General features: G+C 48.2%; 1 protein-coding gene across 2 annotated transcripts in view; it reads left to right on the top strand.

The window, feature by feature from the left end:
• Positions 1 to 17,766, top strand: part of DMAP1 (DNA methyltransferase 1 associated protein 1) — a 72,529-nt gene extending 54,763 nt beyond the window's left edge. For both annotated transcript variants that reach the window (XM_040360955.1, XM_040360954.1), the window contains exons 9-11: positions 420 to 492; positions 2,408 to 2,694; positions 17,452 to 17,766. In XM_040360955.1, coding sequence (XP_040216889.1) covers positions 420 to 492; positions 2,408 to 2,694; positions 17,452 to 17,511 — 420 coding nt within the window. In that variant the 3' untranslated portion in view covers positions 17,512 to 17,766. The remainder of the gene's footprint in view (positions 1 to 419; positions 493 to 2,407; positions 2,695 to 17,451) is intronic.
• Positions 17,767 to 23,242: the final 5,476 nt, after the last annotated feature.

Below are 23,242 nucleotides of genomic sequence, written 5' to 3' on the forward strand. Positions count from 1 at the left end.
CGGTCTCATTTATTTATTTTTTCATCTTCATCCCTCGGCAGGAAGTCGTGTTTTTTTTTTTATTTTTTTTATTTGTCAAACCAGAAAAGGTGAACTTTATCCCCCCCATCGTCTCCTTTTGCAAAATTAGGGGGGGGGATTTGTTGTAGGTTGTAAAATGAGCCCCTGACGCAGGGCAGCAGCCCCCCCCCCACCTTTTCTCCTTCCATCCCTTTTTTTTCTTTTTTTACTTCCCTTACCTTTTTTCTTTTTTTCGCTTTCCTTTTCATTCCGTCCTGCTTGTTCTGTATGAAAAGTCTTCTCGCTGCCTTTTGAACTAGGAAATGTGCGAAAGAGGCCTGGCTGAGAGCTGTGTGGCTCCTTCTCTCTCTCTCTCTCCTTTTATTTTTTTTATTTTTTTGTACCTTTTGTGTTTGCAGATGAAACTCCCGAGCTCAGTTGGACAGAAGAAGATTAAAGCCTTGGATCAGATGCTGTCAGAACTCGGAGTAGGTGAGCCGGGGAGGACGCTGGGAGCGGGGGTTGTGCGAGGGGAATATCGCGCATGCCGAGAGATCTTTTGTAGTCCCAATGGACTGTGTGTTTTATTATTTTTTATTTTATTTTTCCCCCCTTAATACAGAGAGTTTTGGAGAGAACTGTGTGTGTGTGTGTGTGTGTGTGTGTGTATATATATATATGTATGTGTGTGTGTATATATATATATATATATATTGTGTCTGTCTGTCTGTATGTGTGTGTGTGTGTGTATGTATGTATGTATATATATATATATACACACACACACACACACACACACACACACACACACACACACACACACACACACACACACACACATATATATATACACACACACATATGCACACACACATACATACACATACACACACATTTCCCTCCATCGTGTCTGATGACGGCCGATTCACATGAATTAAAAGAGTTTCGGGGTGTTGGTTTTCAATTTTTTTTTGGGGGGCAACCCCCCCAACTCAGCAGTTCCCCAGCGCTTTGGTACCCCTGTTCAGCATTGGTACCCTCATTCAGCAGATCCCCAGCTTATTAGTACCCTCACTTAGTTGATACCCCCACTCAGTAGTTCCCCCAGCTCTGCTGATCCCCCCCACTCAGTAGTTTCCCCCTTCTCTGCTGATACCCCCCACTCGGTAGTTTCCCCCCCAGCTCTGCTGATCCCCCACTCAGTAGTTCCCCCTAGCATTGATACCCTTGTTCAGCAGATCCACAGCTTATTAGTACCCTAACTTACCCGATCCCCTAACTTAGTAGTAATTCCCAGCTCTGCTGCTGATCCCCCCCCCCACTCGGTAGTACCCTAGGTCTGCTGCTGACCCCAACCCCCATACACTCAGCTGTACCCCCAGCTCCTTGGTACCCCTGTTCAGCATTGATACCCTTGTTCAGCAGATTCACAGCTTATTGGTACCCTCACTTAGCTGACCCCCCCTCACTCAGTAGTACCCCCAGCTCTGCTGATCCCTCACACAGTAGTTCCCCCCGAGCTCTACTGGTTTCCCACTCCGTAGTAATCCCCAGCTCTGCTGCTGTTCCCCCCACTTAGCAGTAATCCCCAGCTCTGCTGCTGATCCCTAACTCGGTAGTTCCCCAGCTCTGCTGCTGATCCCTCACTCAGTAGTTCCCCCAGCTCTGCTGTTTTTTCCACTCAAGGAACCCCCAGCTCTGCTGTTTTTCCACTCAAGGAACCCCCAGCTCTGCTGCTTATCCCCCCACTCAGCTGTACCCCCAGCTCCTTAGTACCCCTGTTCTGCATTGATACCCTTGTTCAGCAGATCTCCAGCTTATTAGTACCCTCACTTAGCTGATCCCCCTCACTCAGTAGTACCCCCAGATCTGCTGCTGATACCCCACCAAGTAGTACCCCCAGCTCTGCTGATTTCTCACTCATAAGTAACCCTCAGCTCTGCTGCTGATCCCCCCCCCCCCACTCAGCTGTACCCCCAGCTCCTTAGTACCCCTGTTCAGCAGATCCCCAGCTTATTAATACTCACGCTTAGCAGATCCCCTACTCAGTAGTACCTCCAGCTCTGCTGATGATCCCGCCACTCAGCTGTACCCACCAGCTCCTTAGTACCCCTGTTCAGCATTGATACCATTGTTCAGCAGATCCCCCAGCTTATTAGTATCCTCGCTTAGCAGATTCCCCACTCGGTAGGGGACCCTGCAGGGCAAAGTAGCCACCCAGCAGATTTTTATTGGTCAGTGCCGTGGAATTTACCAGCAAACGTGCGACAAGTCGGCATTAAACGGTCAATCAAGAGGGGATTGGCTCATCAGATAAAACACCTTTGAACAGAACGTCTTTCTTCTGTGTCTCTCCCAGATTTGTATCTGTCCCATAATTCACCCTTCGCTCTCTTCTGACCCGCAGATCTTAACCCGATGCCAACAGAAGAGATCGTCCAGATGTTTAATGAGCTGCGCAGCGATCTGGTCCTGCTCTATGAACTCAAACAAGCGTTCTCCAACTGCGAGTATGAACTGCAAATGCTTCGCCATCGCTTCGAAGCCTTATCCAAAACCGGGGTCCCCAGCACGCCGGTGGCAGCCGAGGGAACCAACGTAGAGGGCCAGGCCACCATCAGCACAGAGGACATCAAACTAGAGGGGAAAGATCCAATCATCGACGTTGTTGGCGCTCCGCTGACTCCCAACTCGGTAAGTGATTCTCTGTGGGTTAGCACAGAGCTGGATGTGGACCAGATGGTCCCCGGCCATCTCTATGATCCTGGGAGGTCATGACATCACTTCCGGCTACGGCGGATGTAAACGCCACCATTTTTTTGTTCTGGAAAGCATGAGATCAATGTTGTTGTTGTTGTTGTTGTTTTTTAAACTGATTCTTGCCAGGATAAGGAGAGATCTCCATAAAGGGGACCTGCCATGCCGTATTTCTACTACAATGGGTGTTTGTGATAGGAATAAAAGTGATCCTTTAACCACTTAAGGACCGGACCAATATGCTGCTAAATGACCCAAGGGGTTTTTTGCAATTCGGCACTGCGTCGCTTTAACAGACAATTGCGCGGTCGTGCGACGTGGCTCCCAAACAAAATTAGCGTCCTTTTTTCCCCACAAATAGAGATTTCTTTTGGTGGTATTTGATCATCTCTGCGGTTTTTATTTTTTGCGCTATAAACAAAAATAGAGCGACAATTTTGAAAAAAATTCAATATTTTTTACTTTTTGCTACAATAAATATCCCCCAAAAACATATATACAATTTTTTTTTTTCCTCAGTTTAGGCCGATAGGTATTCTTCTACCTATTTTTGGTAAAAAGAAATCGCAATAAGCGTTTATCGATTGGTTTGCGCAAAATTAGTAGCGTTAACAAAATAGAGGATAGTTTTATTATTATTTTTTTTTTTTTTTTTTTTTTAACTACTAATGGCGGCGATCAGCGTTTTTTTTTTTTTCGTGACTGCGACATTATGGCGGACACTTCGGACAATTTTTGGGACCATTGTCCTTTTTACAGCAAAAAATGCATTTAAATTGCATTGTTTATTGTGAAAATGACAGTTGCAGTTTGGGAGTTAACCACAAGGGGCGCTGTAGGAGTTAGGGTTCACCTAGTGTGTGTTTACAACTGTAGGGGGGTGTGGCTGTAGGACTGACGTCATCGATCGAGTCTCCCTATAAAAGGGATCACACGATCGATACGCCGCCACAGTGAAGCACGGGGAAGCCGTGTTTACATACGGCTCTCCCCGTTCTTCAGCTCCGGGGAGCGATCGCGACGGAGCGCCTAGAAACGAATAGCCGCGCCTTCGTCCCGGATCGCTCCTAAAGCCAGGGGAACCACCACATGTACGGGGGGGTCCCGATCGGACCCCCGACCCACGTCTAGGCAGGGACGTACATGTATGCCAATGTGCCTGTCCGTGCCATTCTGCCGACGTATATGTACATGCGGCAGTCTGGAAGTGGTTAAGGACCGCCTCCTGCACATTTACGTTGGCAGAATGGCACGGCTGCACAAAGGGTCGTGTCACTTGTAGCCCAGCCCCTCCCACAGTTAGAATCACTCCCTAGGACACACTTAACCCCTTGATCGCCCCCTAGTGTTTAAACCCCTTCCCTGCCAGTGTCATCTACACAGTAATCGGTGCATTTTTATAGCACTGATCGCTGTATAAATGACAATCGTGCCAAAATAGTGTCCGATGTGTCCGCATGATGTCGCAGTCATGATAAAAATCGCAGCTCGCCGCTATTACTAATAAAAAAAAAAATATTAAAAAAATGCCATAAAACTATTCCCTAATTTGTAGAGGCCGTAATTATTACACAATCCTCAAGCCGGGGGTTGGGTGACATGGCCATATAAGATATCTTCTTGTTTTTTAAGAAATGCAAATTGAGCCCCAAGTGACGCCGACCACCCGGGTTAGTCTGCATTCTACATATTATATATATCCTTTAACTGGCCCAGTAGAACACTAATAACATTGGGGTAGATTCAGAGAGCAATTGCGTCTGCGTAACCATAGTTACGCAGCGCAATTGCTTACTTGCGCCGGCGTATCGAATGCTCCTGATTCAGGAACCTCGATACGCCGACTGCAGCCTAAGATATGCGTGGCATAAGGCTCTTATGCCGTCATATCTTAGGCTGCATTCTTACGCAGGCCGCTAGGTGGCCTTCCCGTAGTGGTCAGCGTAGAGTATGCAAATTGCATACTAACGCCGATTCAGGTTTCCCCACGGAGCATGCGCACTACGTTCGGCGTGGGAACGCGCCCAATTTAAATGATCCACGCCCCCTATGGGATCATTTAAATTGCGCGCTCTTACGCCGGGCTATTTTCAGGAGCGCCCACGCAATTTACGGAGCTACTGCTCCGTGAATCAAGCGCAGCGCAGGAAATTTACGGAGGCGCAGCGGCAAAATGGTACGCTGCGCCTCCGTAAGAAATGGGCAAATGTACCTGAATCTACCCTATTGGAAACAATGATCTGAAGTTGTATAAAAAACGTTCTAATACAATTCTTAACTCAAGAACCCTCTACTGTTATCTCGCCATCTGAAAAGTGAATAAATAATACAAAAAATACAGAGCCTGGGAAAAAAACGAGATTCCAGATCAGTTCTGAACATTGAATAGTAACGTGGAATGTCGGACTTTCTTCCAAAACGTTTACACTCAGTAGGAGTATGGGAATACAAAATATGTACTTGCTGTATATACTCGAGTATAAGCCGACCCAAATATAAGCCGAGGCACCTAATTGTACCACAAAAAAATGGGAAAACGTATTGACTCGAGTGTAAGCCTAGGGTGTCCATGTGCTTGCCTCACTGTGCCCATGCCTCACTGTGACCGTGCCCATGCCTCACTGTGCCCATGCCTCACTGTGACCATGTCCATGCCTCACTGTGCCCATGAGGTCGCGGCCCAGTGGTTGAGAATGCCGCCATGTATTGTAGCCTATCCCGCTTCTTCAGGAACCACATTGATGGTGGGCATGGGTACAACTCTTGGCAAATGCCAGCAGCGGCACATCCGCCACCACCCCGACTTTGGTTAACCGTAATCACTTAAAACTTGTAACAGCCACCTTCTTCTTTTTCTTTTTCTTTTTCTTTTTCTTTTTCTTTTTTTTTCTTTTTCTTTTTTTTCTTCTTCTTCTCCTTGTCCTCCTCCTCCTGAGGAGAGTGATTGCGCGGCATTATCCGGCGTCTTCTATTTCTGGTTATGTACAATACATTGTAATATGGAAGCCGGGAGCCCACCTGGCCTGGGGCCACACAGGAAATAATCATTTTACCCCCCCCTCTCTCTAATCTGACTTCTATTTAATCCACATCTGTCTGGCAGCTCCTAAGCCCCCCGCTCTGTTTAGCTGTACAATGCGGAGAGGTGTACTCAGATATATCGGGGCGATAACGCCACCGCCGCCGCCGCGCACTTTATAAAGAGATGCAGAATGTATTGTGATTTTACAAGAAGATTGAAAGCCCCTTATCTGTCGTCTGCAGAGGTGACACATTAATCTGGATGTTACCAGTCCTCTGCCCTTATCTCCATCCGGATAGAAGTGCCCCCCCCCCCCCCCGAAGGATTGTCCTCCTCGCTACTCTCCACCACCGTCCCCCATCATTGTCCTCCTTTCATTCCCGAATGTCACGGGAAGACTGATGGGGAAATCGTGAATTCCGATGGCGCCCGCCTCGCCCCCCCCCCCTTTGTTGGGTCGCTGATATAACGGGGGCAGCGTCGTCTGCTAGGAGAGGAACCTCGTATTGATTGTGGCAAAGGTTTATACCTGGAGCCTTGCCCCCCGGTGTGACCGCCCATAACTTGGCGTCCGTGTCATGTGATCAATATTTCCTTCGGGAGGGGGAAAGGAATTCATTTACATGATAAGCAGGAGAAGTCCGCGCTTCCGACAGACGTCTGCGTCCTCCGACGGATCATCGCGGGCGAGTTCTAAATAATATGGCAGACGCACCCGTCGCATCCGTAACACTTAACGATCGAATGTGAATCCGCCTTTTATGCGAACGTTCAGGTTTGGGTGGATGGGAGATGTGAACTCCTAATGGCCTGAAATTCGAGGTCATCGACAATGTGTAGGATTCCGGCCTAAACCCAACTACTGACCCGTGTAAGAAAGCAATACTCGCTGTTTATCCGCTTGCCTACCGCGCACTTTCAATTCCCCCCCCCACCCCCAATACCAAGCACTTCTCTTCCTGCCCAGGCCAATTTTCAGCTCTCAGCGCCGTTACACTTTGAATAACAATTACTCGGTCATGTAACACTGTACACACTAATGGCGCTTTCCTTCCATGGTATTTGTTCACCACTGGGGGGGGGGGGGGGGGGGGTTATAATTTTTACAAAATAAAAAAAAAGGCTGAAAATTTTGAAAAAAAAAATCTTAGTCTTCAAGTAAAAGTAAAGTAATTTTTCTCCTTCGCCGACGGGCGCTGATGGGGCTGCACCGATGAGGTGGCACTCATGAGGAGGCATTAATATGCCGCTTTGAAAGGTGGCTCCGATGGGCGTCACTAATGCAGGGGTCGACAATATCTGGGCACCAGGTCGCAATTGCGACAAGAAATTGTGACCTGGCGCCCGCCGGTATTTGGGGCCGCGACTTTGCGCGGTGGGGGAGGTATGGGTGCACGGAGGCACAGGATCCCGTGTCTCCGTGCGCTATCGCGGCGGGCCCGTGACGGCCGGTAATTGAGGCCGCGGCTTTCCCGCCTTGTGAAGTCCCAAGCTCTTCCTTCTGTGAGCTGGCGCCATCTGGTGGTGGCCGTTGGCATTACAAGTAAAACAGCAATTCTAATGTGTCATTTTTCACTATTTTCACTGCCATCTCCTTCCCTCTAATTAGAACCCCAAACATTATATATATTTTTTATCCCAACACCCTAGAGAATAAAATGGCGATCGTTGCAATACTTTCTGTCACGCCGTATTTGCGCAGCGCACTACAAGCGCACTTTTTGGGGAAAAAATTAAATTTTTTTATTTAAAAAATAAGACAACAGTAAAGTTATCACAATTTTTTTTATATTGTGAAAGATGATGTTACGCCGAGTAAATTGATACCCAACATGTCACGCTTCAAAATTGCCACCGCTCGTGGAATGCCGACAAACTTTTACCCTTTAAAATCTTCATAGGCGACGTTTAAAAAAAATCTACAGGTTGCATGTTTTGAGTTAGAGGAGGTCTGGGGCTAGAATTATTGCTCTCGCTCTAACGATCGCGGCGATACCTCGCATGTGGTCTGAACACCGTTTTCATATGCGGGCGCCGCTCACGTATGCGTCGTCGGGACGGGGAGCGTTTTTTGGCTCCTAACTTTTTTAGCTGGCTCCTAGATTCCAAGCAAATTTGTCAAACCCTGCACTGATGGGCGGCACTGATGAGGCACTAATATGCTACACTGCTGGGCACCAGATAGCTGGCACTGATTGGTGTCACTGATGGGCACTGCTGGGGTTTTACTGTAATAAGGGCACTCACTGATGATCGGTGCCCTGATCCCCCTGCAAGGAAATGCCGCTGATCAGCTCTCCTCTCCTCACACTCTGTCAGTGTAAGGTGAGGAGAGCCGATAAACGGCACTTCCGTATTTACACGTGACTAGCTGTGATTGGACACAGCCAATCAAATGGGTTAAGAGCCACGCCATCGGCGTGAAACACGGCGTGGCCCTACGTCATGATGTTCCAGAATGAGACGTACCGTGGGATATAGTTAAGTTACACGATCCCTTCTCTTTCTGTGTATGGATGATGTAAGCTCGGGCCTCTTCTGGCACTTTTTGTTTACATTTTACATCTTATAATAACAGGGAGGTGAAGCCTCCATCAATCTACATGCAATATCCCCCCCTTGTATTTTAGTTAGTGAGCATGGAAGAGGAGGGAGTGGCCTGTCATTGTGTATACGCCCACGTGTGACTCTATAGTCACATGGGCTGCTCAGATGTGATAGGGAGGAAATGCTCAGCATAGAAACTCACTGAAAAACCGAGCATGTGCAGAGCCGACACCACAGCTGCAAAATCCCCAACAGCAGGGGGAGGTGGACAGCAGGGGGAGGTGGAGAGCAGGGGGAGGTGGAGAGCAGGGGGAGGTGGAGAGCAGGGGCAGGTGGAGAGCAGGGGCAGGGGGAGGTGGAGAGCAGGGGCAGGGGGAGGTGGAGAGCAGGGGCAGGGGGAGGTGGAGAGCAGGGGCAGGGGGAGGTGGAGAGCAGGGGGCAGGTGGACAGAAGGGGGAGCTGGAGAGCAGCAGGATCAACCAGGTTTTTTCAGAATACAGAAAAGGAATCTTGGTGACTGAGTATGACCGGCATGGAATACACCACCATTTATTTAGCGGGACGGCGGTCGCGCACCCCTGCCATACACTAAACCAGCAGCCAATCCTTGCGGTGCTGGCCCAGCCGCACTGCAGGGGAGGACTTCTTTGTTTTTTCCCCAGAGTTCAGCTATAAAATGAAGATCCTAAACGCCGCTGATTTACTCGCTGATATTTTTTTTTTTTTTTTTGTTACATTGTTTCATTATCTCCGGATTTTTGTTACTTTCTTTGCCTGTGTTGTGTGGCTCAGAGGAGAGACGCCGCCATACCTGCAGCGGGGTCCTCGGCGACGGCGGCACATCAAACAGCCCTGGCGCCTTCATGGTTAACCTGACCTGAGCTTTGACATACTTCAAAAAAAGCATAATCAACTTAATTTACTGCAAGGCAAATTCATTACCTAAAGGAGGCGCTCCGTTAAATACAGCGCTGACCTTTCCTGGCTGATTACACAAAGACGACACAATTAGATTAGTCCAAGACAAAAGGTCAGGCGCATTCACACTGTGGCCGTTTTTACACTACCTTGGAAGAGCAATCCGACTCGGGGCCCGCAGGGGAAAGCGGCCCCCCCTTCCCCTCCCCCACCTCCGCTTCTCTCATCCATCCCTGCACCAGCCATAGGGGTGAGATCCGGCTCAGTGCAAAACACCGTCTCTGGGTTTCCTATATCCTTACCCCCCCCCACATTCCGTATCCCCCCCCCCACATCCTTATCCCCCCCCACATCCTTATCCCCCCCCACATCCTTACCCCCCCCCACATCCTTACCCCCCCCCCCCCCCCACATCCTTATCCCCCCATATTATTTTCCTCACCTGGCTCACCTCCGTGTCTATAGTGAATTTCCCCGCCTGGCTCACCTCCGTGTCTATAGTGAATTTCCCCGCCTGGCTCACCTCTGTGTTTATAGTGAATTTCCTCGCCTGGCTCACCTCCGTGTCTATAGTGAATTTCCTTGCCTGGCTCGCCACCCGCGTCTATAGTGAATTTCCTCACCTGACTCTCCTGTGTCTATAGTGAATTTCCTCACCTGTGTGTCTATGGGTCAGAACAGGCATCACCAATGAGGTAAGGCTCATTAGGAGTAAGGATTACCATTGGTTCAGAGGTTCACTACGAGAAGGCAGGGAGGGTCAGAGCACACTTCACCAGTAGTGAGGGTCACTACAAGGGCAGAACAGTCAGAGTAGGCATCACCAATGGGGTGAGGTAAGCTTCACTACGAGGCGGCAGGAGAGTCAGAGCAGACATCATTATTGAGGTGAAGTTCACTACGATGCGGCAAGGAGGGTCAGAGCAGGCATTACCGATGCAGTGAGATTCACTTTGAGGCGGCAGGAGGGTCAGAGCAGGGATTACTACTAGGTGAGGTTCACTATGAGGAGGTTGGAGGGTCAGAACAGGGATTACTATTGGGTGAGGTTCACTACGAGGGGGCAGTAGGGTCAGAGCAAAGATTACCATTGGGTGAGGTTCACCATGCGTAGGCAGGAGGGTCAGAGCAGGCATCACCAATGCGGTGAGGTTCACTATGCGTAGGCAGGAGGGTCAGAGTAGGCATCACCAATGCAGTGAGGTTCACTATGCGTAGGCAGGAGGGTCAGAGCAGGCATCACCAATGCAGTGAGGTTCACTATGCGTAGGCTGGAGGGTCAGAGCAGGCATCACCAATGCAGTGAGGTTCACTATGCGTAGACAGGAGGGTCAGAGTAGGCATCACCAATGCAGTGAGGTTCACTATGCGTAGGCAGGAGGGTCAGAGCAGGCATCACCAATGCGGTAAGGTTCACTATGAGTAGGCAGGAGGGTCAGAGCAGGCATCACCAATGCAGTGAGGTTCACTATGCGTAGGCAGGAGGGTCAGAGCAGGCATCCCCAATGCAGTGAGGTTCACTATGCGTAGGCAGGAGGGTCAGAGCAGGCATCACCAATGCGGTGAGGTTCACTATGCGTAGGCAGGAGGGTCAGAGCAGGCATCACCAATGCAGTGAGGTTCACTATGCGTATGCAGGAGGGTCAGAGCAGGCATCACCAATGCGGTGAGGGTTCACTATGCGTAGGCTGGAGGGTCAGAGCAGGCATCACCAATGCAGTGAGGTTCACTATCCATAGGCAGGAGGGTCAGAGCAGGCATCACCAATGCGGTGAGGTTCACTATGCGTAGGCTGGAGGATCAGAGCAGGCATCACCAATGCAGTGCGGTTCCCTATGCGTAGGCAGGAGGGTCAGAGCAGGCATCACCAATGCAGTGAGGTTCACTATGCGTAGGCTGGAGGGTCAGAGCAGGCATCACCAATGCGGTAAGGTTCACTATGCGTAGGTTGGAGGGTCAGAGCAGGCATCACCAATGCAGTGAGGTTCACTATGCGTAGGCAGGAGGGTCAGAGTAGGCATCACCAATGCAGTGAGGTTCACTATGAGAAGGCCGGGTGGTGGCACAGAATTGGTCGAATTGCAGTTTCTGCAGTGTGTTGTCGCCCTCCTTTTTGTTCTGCAGCGCGTGCGCGGGGGGGGCATCACAGGTCTGTGTATCTTTCAGCCAATAAAACGGCCTCTTTTATGTGCATTTTTAGCTGTTTGGCTAGAATTGCCCTTTAAGCTGCCGTAGAGTTGATGGCGCTCTCTCCCGCTGAGCGATGAGGTGTCGGTCGGCGGCTGGAATAAAACACAGCCGGAATCCCTATTAATCAGCGCGTTGGCCCCCGTGTTGGTAATTACGGGATTATAGGCGATCTTCTTGTTACAACAAGGAGCGATCTTTGTGTGTGTGTTGTGCGTCTTCCTCCCACAATGCTTTGCAGAGAGTGGGGGTAACGCGCCAGCTCTCTGTCCCCCCTCTCTCTCTCTCTTCTGGATCCCCCTGAGCCGCGGTGACCCCTCCAGGGAGACGGAAGGTCTCGCAGAGACAAAGCCCATCTCCGGAGCAAATTAGTTCCATGTCGAACTTCGTCCAAGCTACTCTTAGATTAGACCGCCGTTTGATTCCCTAAACTCGTACTCCAGTCATCCGTCCCTAATGAGTTGCCTGTCCCAGAATGCCTCACACCGCAGGCCTTTTGTTCCCGCTCTCAGAAGTCAGCCCACTAATGGGCACAAGAAAAAGACCCGGGTCTGTGAAGTCGGCGTTTGCGAGTCAGAATTAGACGACTTTTAAGCTGCCTCCGTCGGCTCCCCCGCTGGCTCTGTGGGGTTTTTTCTTCCCTGAGACCATTTCAAACCGACGAGTTACATTGTTAAGATCAGTCGCAAATCTTTCATTTCCAGATGGAGTCGGAATGTTTGAATAAAAAAAAAAAATAAAAAAAAATTCTGAATGTATAATGTATAGATGGGAATGCATTGTGGCACGCAGGAACGCGGTCCGCTTTACCGACGCGCTACAAAGATCTGCCAAGTAACCGCACAACCTCTGACCGCGCCGGAGTCGCATTTCACAGAATTTCATGGAAAAGACATTAATTAGACAGGTAAAGGGTCAAAAATAAAAAAAATAATCCCTTGCGGGTTACCGAACTGTGGCGTTGAGGCCAGGCCTGTGTACCTCCCCCATGGACAGTGGCCAGCAGGCGGCGCTGTGTGTGTTTTTTATTTTATTTTATGAGAATCCATAAACTCAACTTCACAAATTTTAATTACTCCGTCATTTCCCATTCAGGCCGGAGCACAGGGGGGGACCGGTTAATGTCGGGTAATGGGCCGCTTCCCTGCAGCAGTCTCCCTTGTATGGTGGGGGGGGGGGGGTCAGACATCTTCTCATTTTAGCCGAGGGGGGGTTCATGCTAAACTCCAACCCGGGAGATAAATTTGATCAGCTGACACCTATGAAAAATGGATCTGATATCTTCGGAGTATGAAGATGTGGAAAGACGCGGAGGAGCGCTAATTTTCTTTAATTTCCTTGTATTATTCTGTTTAATGAGCGGATGAAGAATGGAGATTTCGGAGGGTAAATGCCGTCCCCGTAGCCTCCCCCGTGTCGCAGAGTCAAGCCGTTTAGTTTCGTACTGCGGCCAGAGAGAAGTTTCCAGAATCTTCTGGAATTGTGAAGTGGAGTGACATGCGAGGGAGATTCTAGAATAGACCTGCGCACTTCCAGAGGTTTTTGTTTCATTTGTTTTTTTGTTCTTTTCGGAAATGTGAAGATTTGACGATTCGGAAATGTGAAGATTTGACGATTCGGAAATGTGAAGATTTGACGATTCGGAAATGTGAAGATTTGACGATTCGGAAATGTGAAGATTTGACGATTCGGAAATGTTAAAATTTGAAGATTCCAAAAGCGGAAATTTGAGGATTCGGAAAAGCGGAAATTTGAGGATTCGGAAAAGCGGAAATTTGAGGATTCGGAAAAGCGGAAATTTGAGGATTCGGAAAAGCGGAAATTTGAGGATTCGGAAAAGCGGAAGATTTGAGGATTCGGAAATGCGGAAGATTTGAGGATTCGGAAATGCGGAAGATTTGAGGATTCGGAAATGCGGAAGATTTGAGGATTCGGAAATGCGGAAGATTTGAGGATTCGGAAATGCGGAAGATTTGAGGATTCGGAAATGCGGAAGATTTGAGGATTCGTAAATGTGAAGATTTGAGGATTCGTAAATGTGAAGATTTGAGGATTCGTAAATGTGAAGATTTGAGGATTCGTAAATGTGAAGATTTGAGGATTCGGAAAAGCGGAAATTTTGAGGATTCGGAAAAGCGGAAATTTTGAGGATTCGGAAAAGCGGAAATTTTGAGGATTCGGAAATTTGCTAAACTCCAACCCGGGAGATAAATTTGATCAGCTGACACCTATGAAAAATGGATCTGATATCTTCGGAGTATGAAGATGTGGAAAGACGCGGAGGAACGCTAATTTTCTTTAATTTCTTTGTATTATTCTGTTTAATGAGCGGATGAAGAATGGAGATTTCGGAGGGTAAATGCCGTCCCCGTAGCCTCCCCCGTGTCGCAGAGTCAAGCCGATTGGTTTTTGTACGGCGGCCGGAGAGGAGTTTCCAGAATCTTCTGGAATTGTGAAGTGGAGTGACATACGAAGTACAGCCGAGGGAGATTCTAGAATAGACCTGTGCACAGCCAGGTGTCTGTTTCATTTTTTTTTTTGTTCTTTTCGGAAATGTGACGATTTGACGATTCGGAAATGCGAAGATTCTGAAAAGCGGAAATTTTGAGGATTCTGAAAAGCGGAAATTTTGAGGATTCTGAAAAGCGGAAATTTTGAGGATTCTGAAAAGCGGAAATTTTGAGGATTCTGAAAAGCGGAAATTTTGAGGATTCTGAAAAGCGGAAATTTTGAGGATTCTGAAAAGCGGAAATTTTGAGGATTCTGAAAAGTGGAAATTTTGAGGATTCTGAAAAGTGGAAATTTTGAGGATTCTGAAAAGCGGAAATTTTGAGGATTCTGAAAAGCGGAAATTTGAAGATTCTGAAAAGCGGAAATTTGAAGATTCTGAAAAGCGGAAATTTGAAGATTCTGAAAAGCGGAAATTTGAAGATTCTGAAAAGCGGAAATTTGAAGATTCTGAAAAGCGGAAATTTGAGGATTCGTAAATGCGGAAATTTTGAGGATTCGTAAATGCGGAAATTTTGAGGATTCTGGAAATGTGGAAATTTGAGGATTCTGAAATGCGGAAATTTTGAGGATTCGTAAATGCGGAAATTTTGAGGATTCTGGAAATGTGGAAATTTGAGGATTCTGAAATGCGGAAAATTAGAGGATTCGGAAGTGCGGAAATTTGAGGATTCAGAAATTTGAAATAACTAATAATATCTAACTATTAAATGATGGGTATTGGGATTTCCTTTATAATTTGGCCGTTAGTGAACAAATACAAATTTATCTGTAATTAGGAATTATCCGAAATAACGAATGTCGTATCTAAACAAATGAAACGGAATGAATAAATAATGATGAAAAGTAATTTGTGACGTTGCATTCGTTTAGGGCTGCAGCTTTTTTTCATAATCGATTAGTTGGCCTATTATTGTTTCGATTAATCGGATAATAGCCTTAAAAAAACAAAAAATTAGCATTTTTTATTTTTTTTGGGCCAATTTGTTGCTGGGCAGATTTACAAAAACGCAAATTGCTGCAAAAACACATTCCATGCTTTTCTGCAGCTTCTCCATTGAAGTATATTGAAAAACAAAAAAGCGCCGTTTTGCGTTAAAGTCCCCGTCCTTTCCAAATATGCAGCAGCCGAAAAAAAATCCTGGATGTGAACATTTCTCATAGGAAGACATGGAAATGGACTGTAGTGTGTTTCTGCAAAAAGCACCAAAAAAAGGTGTGACCCCGGCCTGAGATGTTTAGTAACATAATAGGGGGGTTAAAAAAACTAAAATAAGTACAAAAAGAGCAAATAATCGCTACTGTAAGGGGCTCATTTTTTTTTACCGTGGGACAGTGAAAGTGATATTTACAGGAGCCATTTTCTTTTTTGTACTATAAAAGGCTAATTTTAGTTTTTTTAACCCCATTATGTTACTGGCCGATTAATCGATTATGAAAATAAATCGATTACAATTTTCATAATCGATTAGTTGTTTCGGGCCTACATTCGTTATTCCGGTTAATTCGTAACTTTGGATAAATTCGTATTCGTTACATTCAATAACAGACAAATTTGAAAGGAAATTCCAATACCTAGAATTTAGGCCCCTTTCACACTTGTGCGACCTAAAAAGTAATGCGTCTAGGGACGTCAAGTTGCCTCAGTCGGGCCAAAGCAGTGCAGGGATTACTTTTGAAGTCGCACCAATAGGAATGGTACTCCTAAATAATGGACTGCAACTTGCCGTGCGACTTTGCAGTGCCAAGTTGCAGGACAAGTGTGAAAAGGGGCCCCTAACAGTTTAGTAATATTTATTAGTTATTTTGGATTTTCCTTCTTTTGAACTTTCGGATTTTCACAATTATTTTTCATATTTTCGAATTTTCGATTTTCCAATTTTTTTTTTTTTTCGAATTTCGGACATTTAGAATTTTTATATTTCCGAATATTCAGAAAAATTTGTTATACAGGTTTTCGTTAATTCGGATATTTCCGAGTTAACGAATACGTTGAAGTTAAAAAAAACAAAAAACAAATTGCACATATCTATTATAGATGTAGGAAGTCGGATACTGTTGGGTCATACTGCCACCTACAGGAGGATTGTACACTGGCCAACCAAAAAAATCTGTACACCAGCCCAGATTCCTTCCTTCCTTCCTTCCTTCCTTCCTTCCTTCCTTCCTTCCTTCCTTCCTTCCTTCCTTCCTTCCTTCCTTCCTTCCTTCCTTCCTTCCTTCCTTCCTCCTCCTCTCTCCTTCCTCTTCCTCCTCCTCTCTCCTTCTTCCTCCTTCTTTCTCCTTCTTCCTCCTTCTTCTTTCTCCTTCTTCCTCCTTCTTCTTTCTCCTTCTTCCTCCTTCTTCTTTCTCCTTCTTCTCCTTCTTCTTCCTCTTCCTCCCTCCTCCTCCTCCTCCTCCTCCTCCTCCTCCTCCTCCTCCTCCTCCTCCTCCTCCTCCTCGCTCCTTCTTCTTCTCCTCCTTCTTCCTCCTTCCTTCCTTCCTTCCTCTTCCTCCTCCTCTTCCTCTTCCTTCCTTCCTTCCTCCTCCCTCCCTCCTTCCTTCCTTCCTCCCTTCCTTCCTCCCTTCCTTCCTTCCTTCCTCCCTCCTCCCTCCCTCCTTCCTTCCTCCCTCCTCCCTTTTTTGCTAGTGTCCTAGGAGAATGGACATCCTTTCCTCTGCTCCAATGAGAAGTAGTTTATCCTAATTTTTTATTTTCTTGCCCTAAAGGTACGGAAATCTTCGAACAAGCTTAAAGCACTCAAATAAGCATCTCTCTAGAGCAGGGATCATCAAATTTCGGCCCTCCAGCTGTTGCGGAACTCCACGTCCCATGAGGCATTGTAAAGCTCTGACATTCACAGACATGACTGGACATGATGGGAATTGTAGTTCCTGAACAACTAGAAGGGCCGTAGTTTGAAGTCCCCCTGCTCTAGGGGTACCCCCGGAAAAAAGGGACGTCAATTTTGTTTGGGAGCCACGTCGCACGACCACGCAATTGTCCGTTAAAGCAACGCAGTGCCGAATCGCAAAAAAGGGGCAAGGTCCTTAGCCTGCATATTGGTCCGGGGTCTTAAGTGGTTAAGGTGAAAACATGTTTTTTCCTTTTACAAATCCTTTAAGTGTAAATGCATCCTCCTGCCTGCAGTATAGACTGATGACGACATCTCAGCCTAGGCAGAGTCACTTGGGAGACTTGGGAAATGCTCCTTCCTTCTTGCAGCAAATTAATGACATCATCTCAACCTAAGCAAAGATAATATTAAAAGGTGGTACTTTTTTATTAAAAAAAAATAATTATACATCACTGTTGCTGTTTATTGTGACTTGTCCGGGGTTTGTATTCATGAAGATTGTAAAGTTACTGACAGGGCCACTATAAAGCCCAGTTGTCCCGTTTTTTGGGTGGACCCGGCAAGACGACGTGTTTTTGAATGATAAAGTCCGAGGTTTATAATGAAATGCGAATGTTGAATCTGTATTTTCGTTTTCGATAACGCTGATCTTTTTTTTGTTTTCCCCTCACACAGCGAAAGCGCCGTGAATCTGCGTCCAGCTCCTCCTCGGTGAAGAAGATGAAGAAGCCTTGAGGGACTTGGCAAGATGGCCGGCGAGAAAGTTTGGTCCGGCTCCAGCGTCTCTCCGCCTGGCGGGCCCGTGCCGGAGGGGGTGCGCTGACATTCTAGATGTTTTTTTTAAATCTTGTGTGTATATATTTTTTATGTTTTCTGTTAGCGAAGGCAAATGCCGTGAAAATTGTCCCCCCCCCCCCCCCCTGCTGTATGGACTGCGAATCTCCGGACACTTCCGGTAGACCCATTAAAGGAAGTTTCATTTTTTTGTTACACGACTGGAAATGTTCTGTGTGATTGGGATGGAAACTCAGGAAAGCGGGATGAATGGTCCCGAAACCCCCCTTTATATTATATCATTTTTCTCATCCAATAGTATGGCGGGGGTGGAGATAGAATCTGAATGTTGGGCTGGCAGCTTCTACACACCACAGACTATCCACCATCGCCTGGGGAGGAGTCAATCCACAACTCTGATATTCTAAATTAGGGGTCTCCAAACTTTCTAAACAAAGGGCCGGATTACTGTCCTCCAGACTTTAAGGGGGCCGGCCTGTGGCCATCAGGAGTACAAAATCCCCCATCATTGGGAGAAATTCTGCCCCATCATTGGGAGGAATTCTGCCCCATCATTGGTGTCATTGGGAGAAATTCTGCCTCATCACTGGGAGGAATTCTGCCCCATCATTGGTGTCATTGGGAGGACTTCTGCCCCTTCATTGGGAGGACTTCTGCCCCTTCATTGGGAGGACTTCTGCCCCTTCATTGGGAGGACTTCTGCCCCTTCATTGGGAGGACTTCTGCCCCTTCATTGGGAGGACTTCTGCCCCTTCATTGGGAGGACTTCTGCCCCTTCATTGGGAGGACTTCTGCCCCTTCATTGGGAGGAATTCTGCCCCATCATTGGTGTCATTGGGAGGAATTCTGCCCCATCATTGGTGTCATTGGGAGGACTTCTGCCCCTTCATTGGGAGGACTTCTGCCCCTTCATTGGGAGGACTTCTGCCCCTTCATTGGGAGGACTTCTGCCCCTTCATTGGGAGGACTGCTGCCCCTTCATTGGGAGGAATTCTGCCCCATCATTGGTGTCATTGGGAGGACTTCTGCCCCTTCATTGGTGTCATTGGGAGGACTTCTGCCCCTTCATTGGTGTCATTGGGAGGACTTCTGCCCCTTCATTGGGAGGACTTCTGCCCCTTCATTGGGAGGAATTCTGCCCCATCATTGGTGTCATTGGGAGGAATTCTGCCCCATCATTGGTGTCATTGGGAGGACTTCTGCCCCTTCATTGGTGTCATTGGGAGGACTTCTGCCCCTTCATTGGGAGGACTTCTGCCCCTTCATTGGGAGGACTTCTGCCCCTTCATTGGGAGGACTTCTGCCCCTTCATTGGGAGGACTTCTGCCCCTTCATTGGGAGGCCTTCTGGCCCTTCATTGGGAGGCCTTCTGCCCCTTCATTGGGAGGCCTTCTGCCCCTTCATTGGGAGGCCTTCTGCCCCTTCATTGGGAGGCCTTCTGCCCCTTTATTGGAAGGACTTCTGCCCCTTTATTGGAAGGACTTCTGCCCCTTCATTGGGAGGCCTTCTGCCCCTTTATTGGAAGGACTTCTGCCCCTTCATTGGGAGGCCTTCTGCCCCTTCATTGGGAGGCCTTCTGCCCCTTTATTGGAAGGACTTCTGCCCCTTTATTGGAAGGACTTCTGCCCCTTTATTGGAAGGACTTCTGCCCCTTCATTGGAAGGACTTCTGCCCCTTCATTGGAAGGACTTCTGCCCCTTCATTGGAAGGACTTCTGCCCCTTTATTGGAAGGACTTCTGCCCCTTCATTGGCGTCAATAAATAAAAGCACCCCAAGGGCCAGATAAAATCAAGCAAAGGGCTGCATCTGGCCCCCGGGCCGTAGTTTGGAGACCATTTATTCCACTGAAAAAAAAAATGCAATAATGGTATATTGATTGGTATCGGCCTAAACTGAGGAAAAAAATAGTTTTTTATATATTTTTGGGGGATATTTATTACAGCAAAAAGTAAAAAATGTTAATTTTTTTCAAAATTGTCGCTCTCGATCAAATACCACCAAAAGAAAGCTGTATTTGTGGGGAAAAAAAGGATGCCAATTTTGTTCGAGAGCCACGTCGCATGACAGCGCAATCGTCAGTTAAAGCGACGCAGTGCCAAATTCGCAAAAAGTACTCTGGAGTTTGGACAGCAATATGGTGCGGGGGTTAAGTGGTTAATAGTGTGGTGATTTTTATATAATAATAATGCATTTGTGTTCATATTTATAATATTTTTTTTTTAGAGTAAAAAGGAAATAAAATCCTAATTTTCCTCGTTTGGTGGAAATCTACAATTTGGTATTTTGATCGGAATACAATCCTCGTTTTTCATAAATCTCGTAGAACGATCGCTGATTGACATGGAGTGTAGACTACGAATGTTTATCCGTTATAAAGCGACAGTGTATTCCGCAGCACCGTACCCCCCCCCCCCCCAAAATAAATATATAAAATAGGCCAATAAGGAGGATTCTGGCCCTATGAGCTGACAATCTAACAGGCAGCAGAGGATTTGGTGACGATCTATAAACAGATGATGATAATAATGTAGAGAGATGTCTGTAGACAATATATCTGACACTCGTATTTCCTGTCACTGATCGCAGCGCATGGCCCATCGCCAGCCTGAAGTGCCTGATAAGAGAATAATATCCGCCACATGGATGATCCTGAGAACTGTCTGCGCTGCGCTAATCACCCAGTCACATTCTTTTCTTCATGTCCAAAGAATAGAAGGGAAGGGAGGTCATAAGGGGGGAAGTCAGAGATTTGCTGTCTGGAGTCTCTGTAGCAGGTGGGCAAAGTTTTCCACCCGAGTGAATTATCGGTCGGCTTCCCCACTTGTGCAGTAAGGAAGGATCTCGGGACAGTCATCCCTCATGGGGTATCCTGGGGCAGTCTTCCCTTCTGATGTTCCTGGGATGGTCACCATCCTTTAAGGATTCCAGGACGGTCTTCCCTTCTGATGATCCTGAGATGTCTGCCCCCTCTTGGGATCCTAGGATTGTTACAACCCCACCAATTAAGGATGATCATTATCTTGGAGGATCTTGGGAGGGTTATCCTTCCTTGGAGGATCTTGGGAGGGTTATCCTTCCTTGGAGGATCTTGGGAGGGTTTTCCTTCCTTGGAGGATCTTGGGAGGGTTATCCTTCCTCTGAGGATCCCAGGATGGTGTTCCCTTCTGATGATCCTGAGATGTCACTCCCCCCCCCCCCCTAGAGAATCCTAGGAATGTAACCTCCCCCCCATTAAGGGTGGTCATTATCTTGGAGGATCTTGAGAAGGGTTTCCTTCCTCTGAGGATCCCAGGGCAGTCACCCATCACAGGGTGTCCTGGGACAGTCTTCGCATCTGAAGATCCTGAGATGTCAGCCCCCCTCTGAGGATCATAGGATTGCTACCCCACCCCCCCACAATTAAGGATGGTCATTATCTTGGAGGATCTTGGGAGGCTTATCCTTCCTTGGAGGATCTTGGGAGGGTTATCCTTCCTTGGAGGATCTTGGGAGGGTTATCCTTCCTTGGAGGATCTTGGGAGGGTTATTCTTCCTCTGAGGATCCCAGGACGGTCTTCTCTTCTTATGATCCTGAGATGTCACCCCCCCCCCCCCCGAGAATCCTAGTAATGTAACACCCCCCCCCCCCATTAAGGATAGTCATTATCTTGGAGGATCTTGAGAAGGGTTTCCTTCCTCTGAGGTTCCCAGGGCAGTCACCCATCACAGGGTGTCCTGGGACAGTCTTCGCATCTGAGGATCCTGAGATGTCAGCCCCCCCTCTGAGGATCATAGTATTGTTACCCCCCCATCATTGAAGATTGTATGACTCCTATGAGCACCCCCATCATTGTACGACACCTATAAATGGCCCCCTTTTTATTGTAGAACGTCTATAAGTGCCCCTCTCCTACATTGTATGACTCCTATCGGCGCCCCTTCCATCATTGTACGACTCCTATAAATGGCCCCTGTTCATCATTGTAGGACTTGTATAAGAGGCCCCCCCCCCCCACAATCAATGTATGATTCCTATAAAAGCTCTCCTCCATCATTGTATGACTCCCATAAATGCCCCCCTCCAGTTTACGACTCCAGAAGTGCCCCCCTCCAGTGTACGACTCCAGAAGTGCCCCCCTCCAGTGTACAACTCCAGAAGTGCCCCCCTCCAGTGTACAACTCCAGAAATGCCCCCCTCCAGTGTACGACTCCTATAAATGCCCCCCTCCAGAAGTGCCCCTCTCCAGTGTACGACTCCTATAAATGCCCCCCTCCAGTGTACGACTCCTATAAATGCCCCCCTCCAGTGTACGACTCCAGAAGCGCCCTCCTCCCTCGCAGTCGATTCTGGAGATTCTCCTGTTATTTAGGGATGTAAATCTGGAAGCGGCTGAGCTGACTCTGCGGACTCATTTCCATGCAGCTCGTTAGCGGGGCGCCTTGTAGCGCGGAGGCTCATCGATGGCCTCTGACACCCGGAGTGAGGAGTCACCCAGCCCCCGATAAAGGTCACCGGAGATGTTACTGGATTTTTCTTAGTTTTATCCTTAATTACAGCTCCAAACTCACAGGTGAAATGCTGTTTGACCTTTGATCTGTAATGAGCAACACGGCGCGCTGCCAGCCGTCACATTGTACGAACACGCCGCGTCCCGCGGCTTCCTCGCTGTGCGCTGGCAGGGGCTGAGATCGGAACCGCGTGACGGGAGGGCGCAGATCAGGGGCTCAGTGTGTGATCATCAGAGAAAGATGGACGCTACCTGACCAGAGGGCTCTGCTTCTGAAAATGCTGGTTGCCTGGCTGTCATCCTGATCCTCTGCCTTTAGTACTTTTATTGACTGCACACCTGTGCCCATTATGAGGGGTTCCCACCATCCCTGTGCTGAGTTCCCGGGTCTGTACACCCGCTGTGCCCCATTATGAGGGGTTCCCACCATCCCTGTGCTGAGTTCCCGGGTCTGTACACCCGCTGTGCCCATTATGAGGGGTTCCCACCATCCCTGTGCTGAGTTCCTGGGTCTGTACACCCGCTGTGCCCCATTATGAGGGGGTTCCCACCATCCCTGTGCTGAGTTCCCGGGTCTGTACACCCGCTGTGCCCATTATGAGGGGTTCCCACCATCCCTGTGCCGAGTTCCCGGGTCTGTACACCCGCTGTGCCCATTATGAGAGGTTCCCATCATCCCTGTGCCGAGTTCCCGGGTCTGTACACCCGCTGTGCCCATTATGAGGGGTTCCCACCATCCCTGTGCTGAGTTCCCGGGTTTGCACACCGGCTGTGCCCATTATGAGGGGTTCCCACCATCCCTGTGCTGAGTTCCCGGGTCTGTACACCCGCTGTGCCCATTATGAGGGGTTCCCACCATCCCTGTGCTGAGTTCCCGGGTCTGTACCCCCGCTGTGCCCATTATGAGGGGTTCCCACCATCCCTGTGCTGAGTTCCCAGGTCTGTACCCCCGCTGTGCCCATTATGAGGGGTTCCCACCATCCCTGTGCTGAGTTCCCAGGTCTGTATACCCGCTGTGCCCATTATGAGGGGTTCCCACCATCCCTGTGCTGAGTTCCTGGGTCTGTACACCCGCTGTGCCCATTATGAGGGGTTCCCACCATCCCTGTGCTGAGTTCCTGGGTCTGTACCCCCTGCTGTGCCCCATTATGAAGGGTTCCCACCATCCCTGTGCTGAGTTCCC

This window comes from Rana temporaria, chromosome 7, assembly GCF_905171775.1.
Source record: "Rana temporaria chromosome 7, aRanTem1.1, whole genome shotgun sequence".
Taxonomy (NCBI): Eukaryota; Metazoa; Chordata; class Amphibia; order Anura; family Ranidae; genus Rana; species Rana temporaria.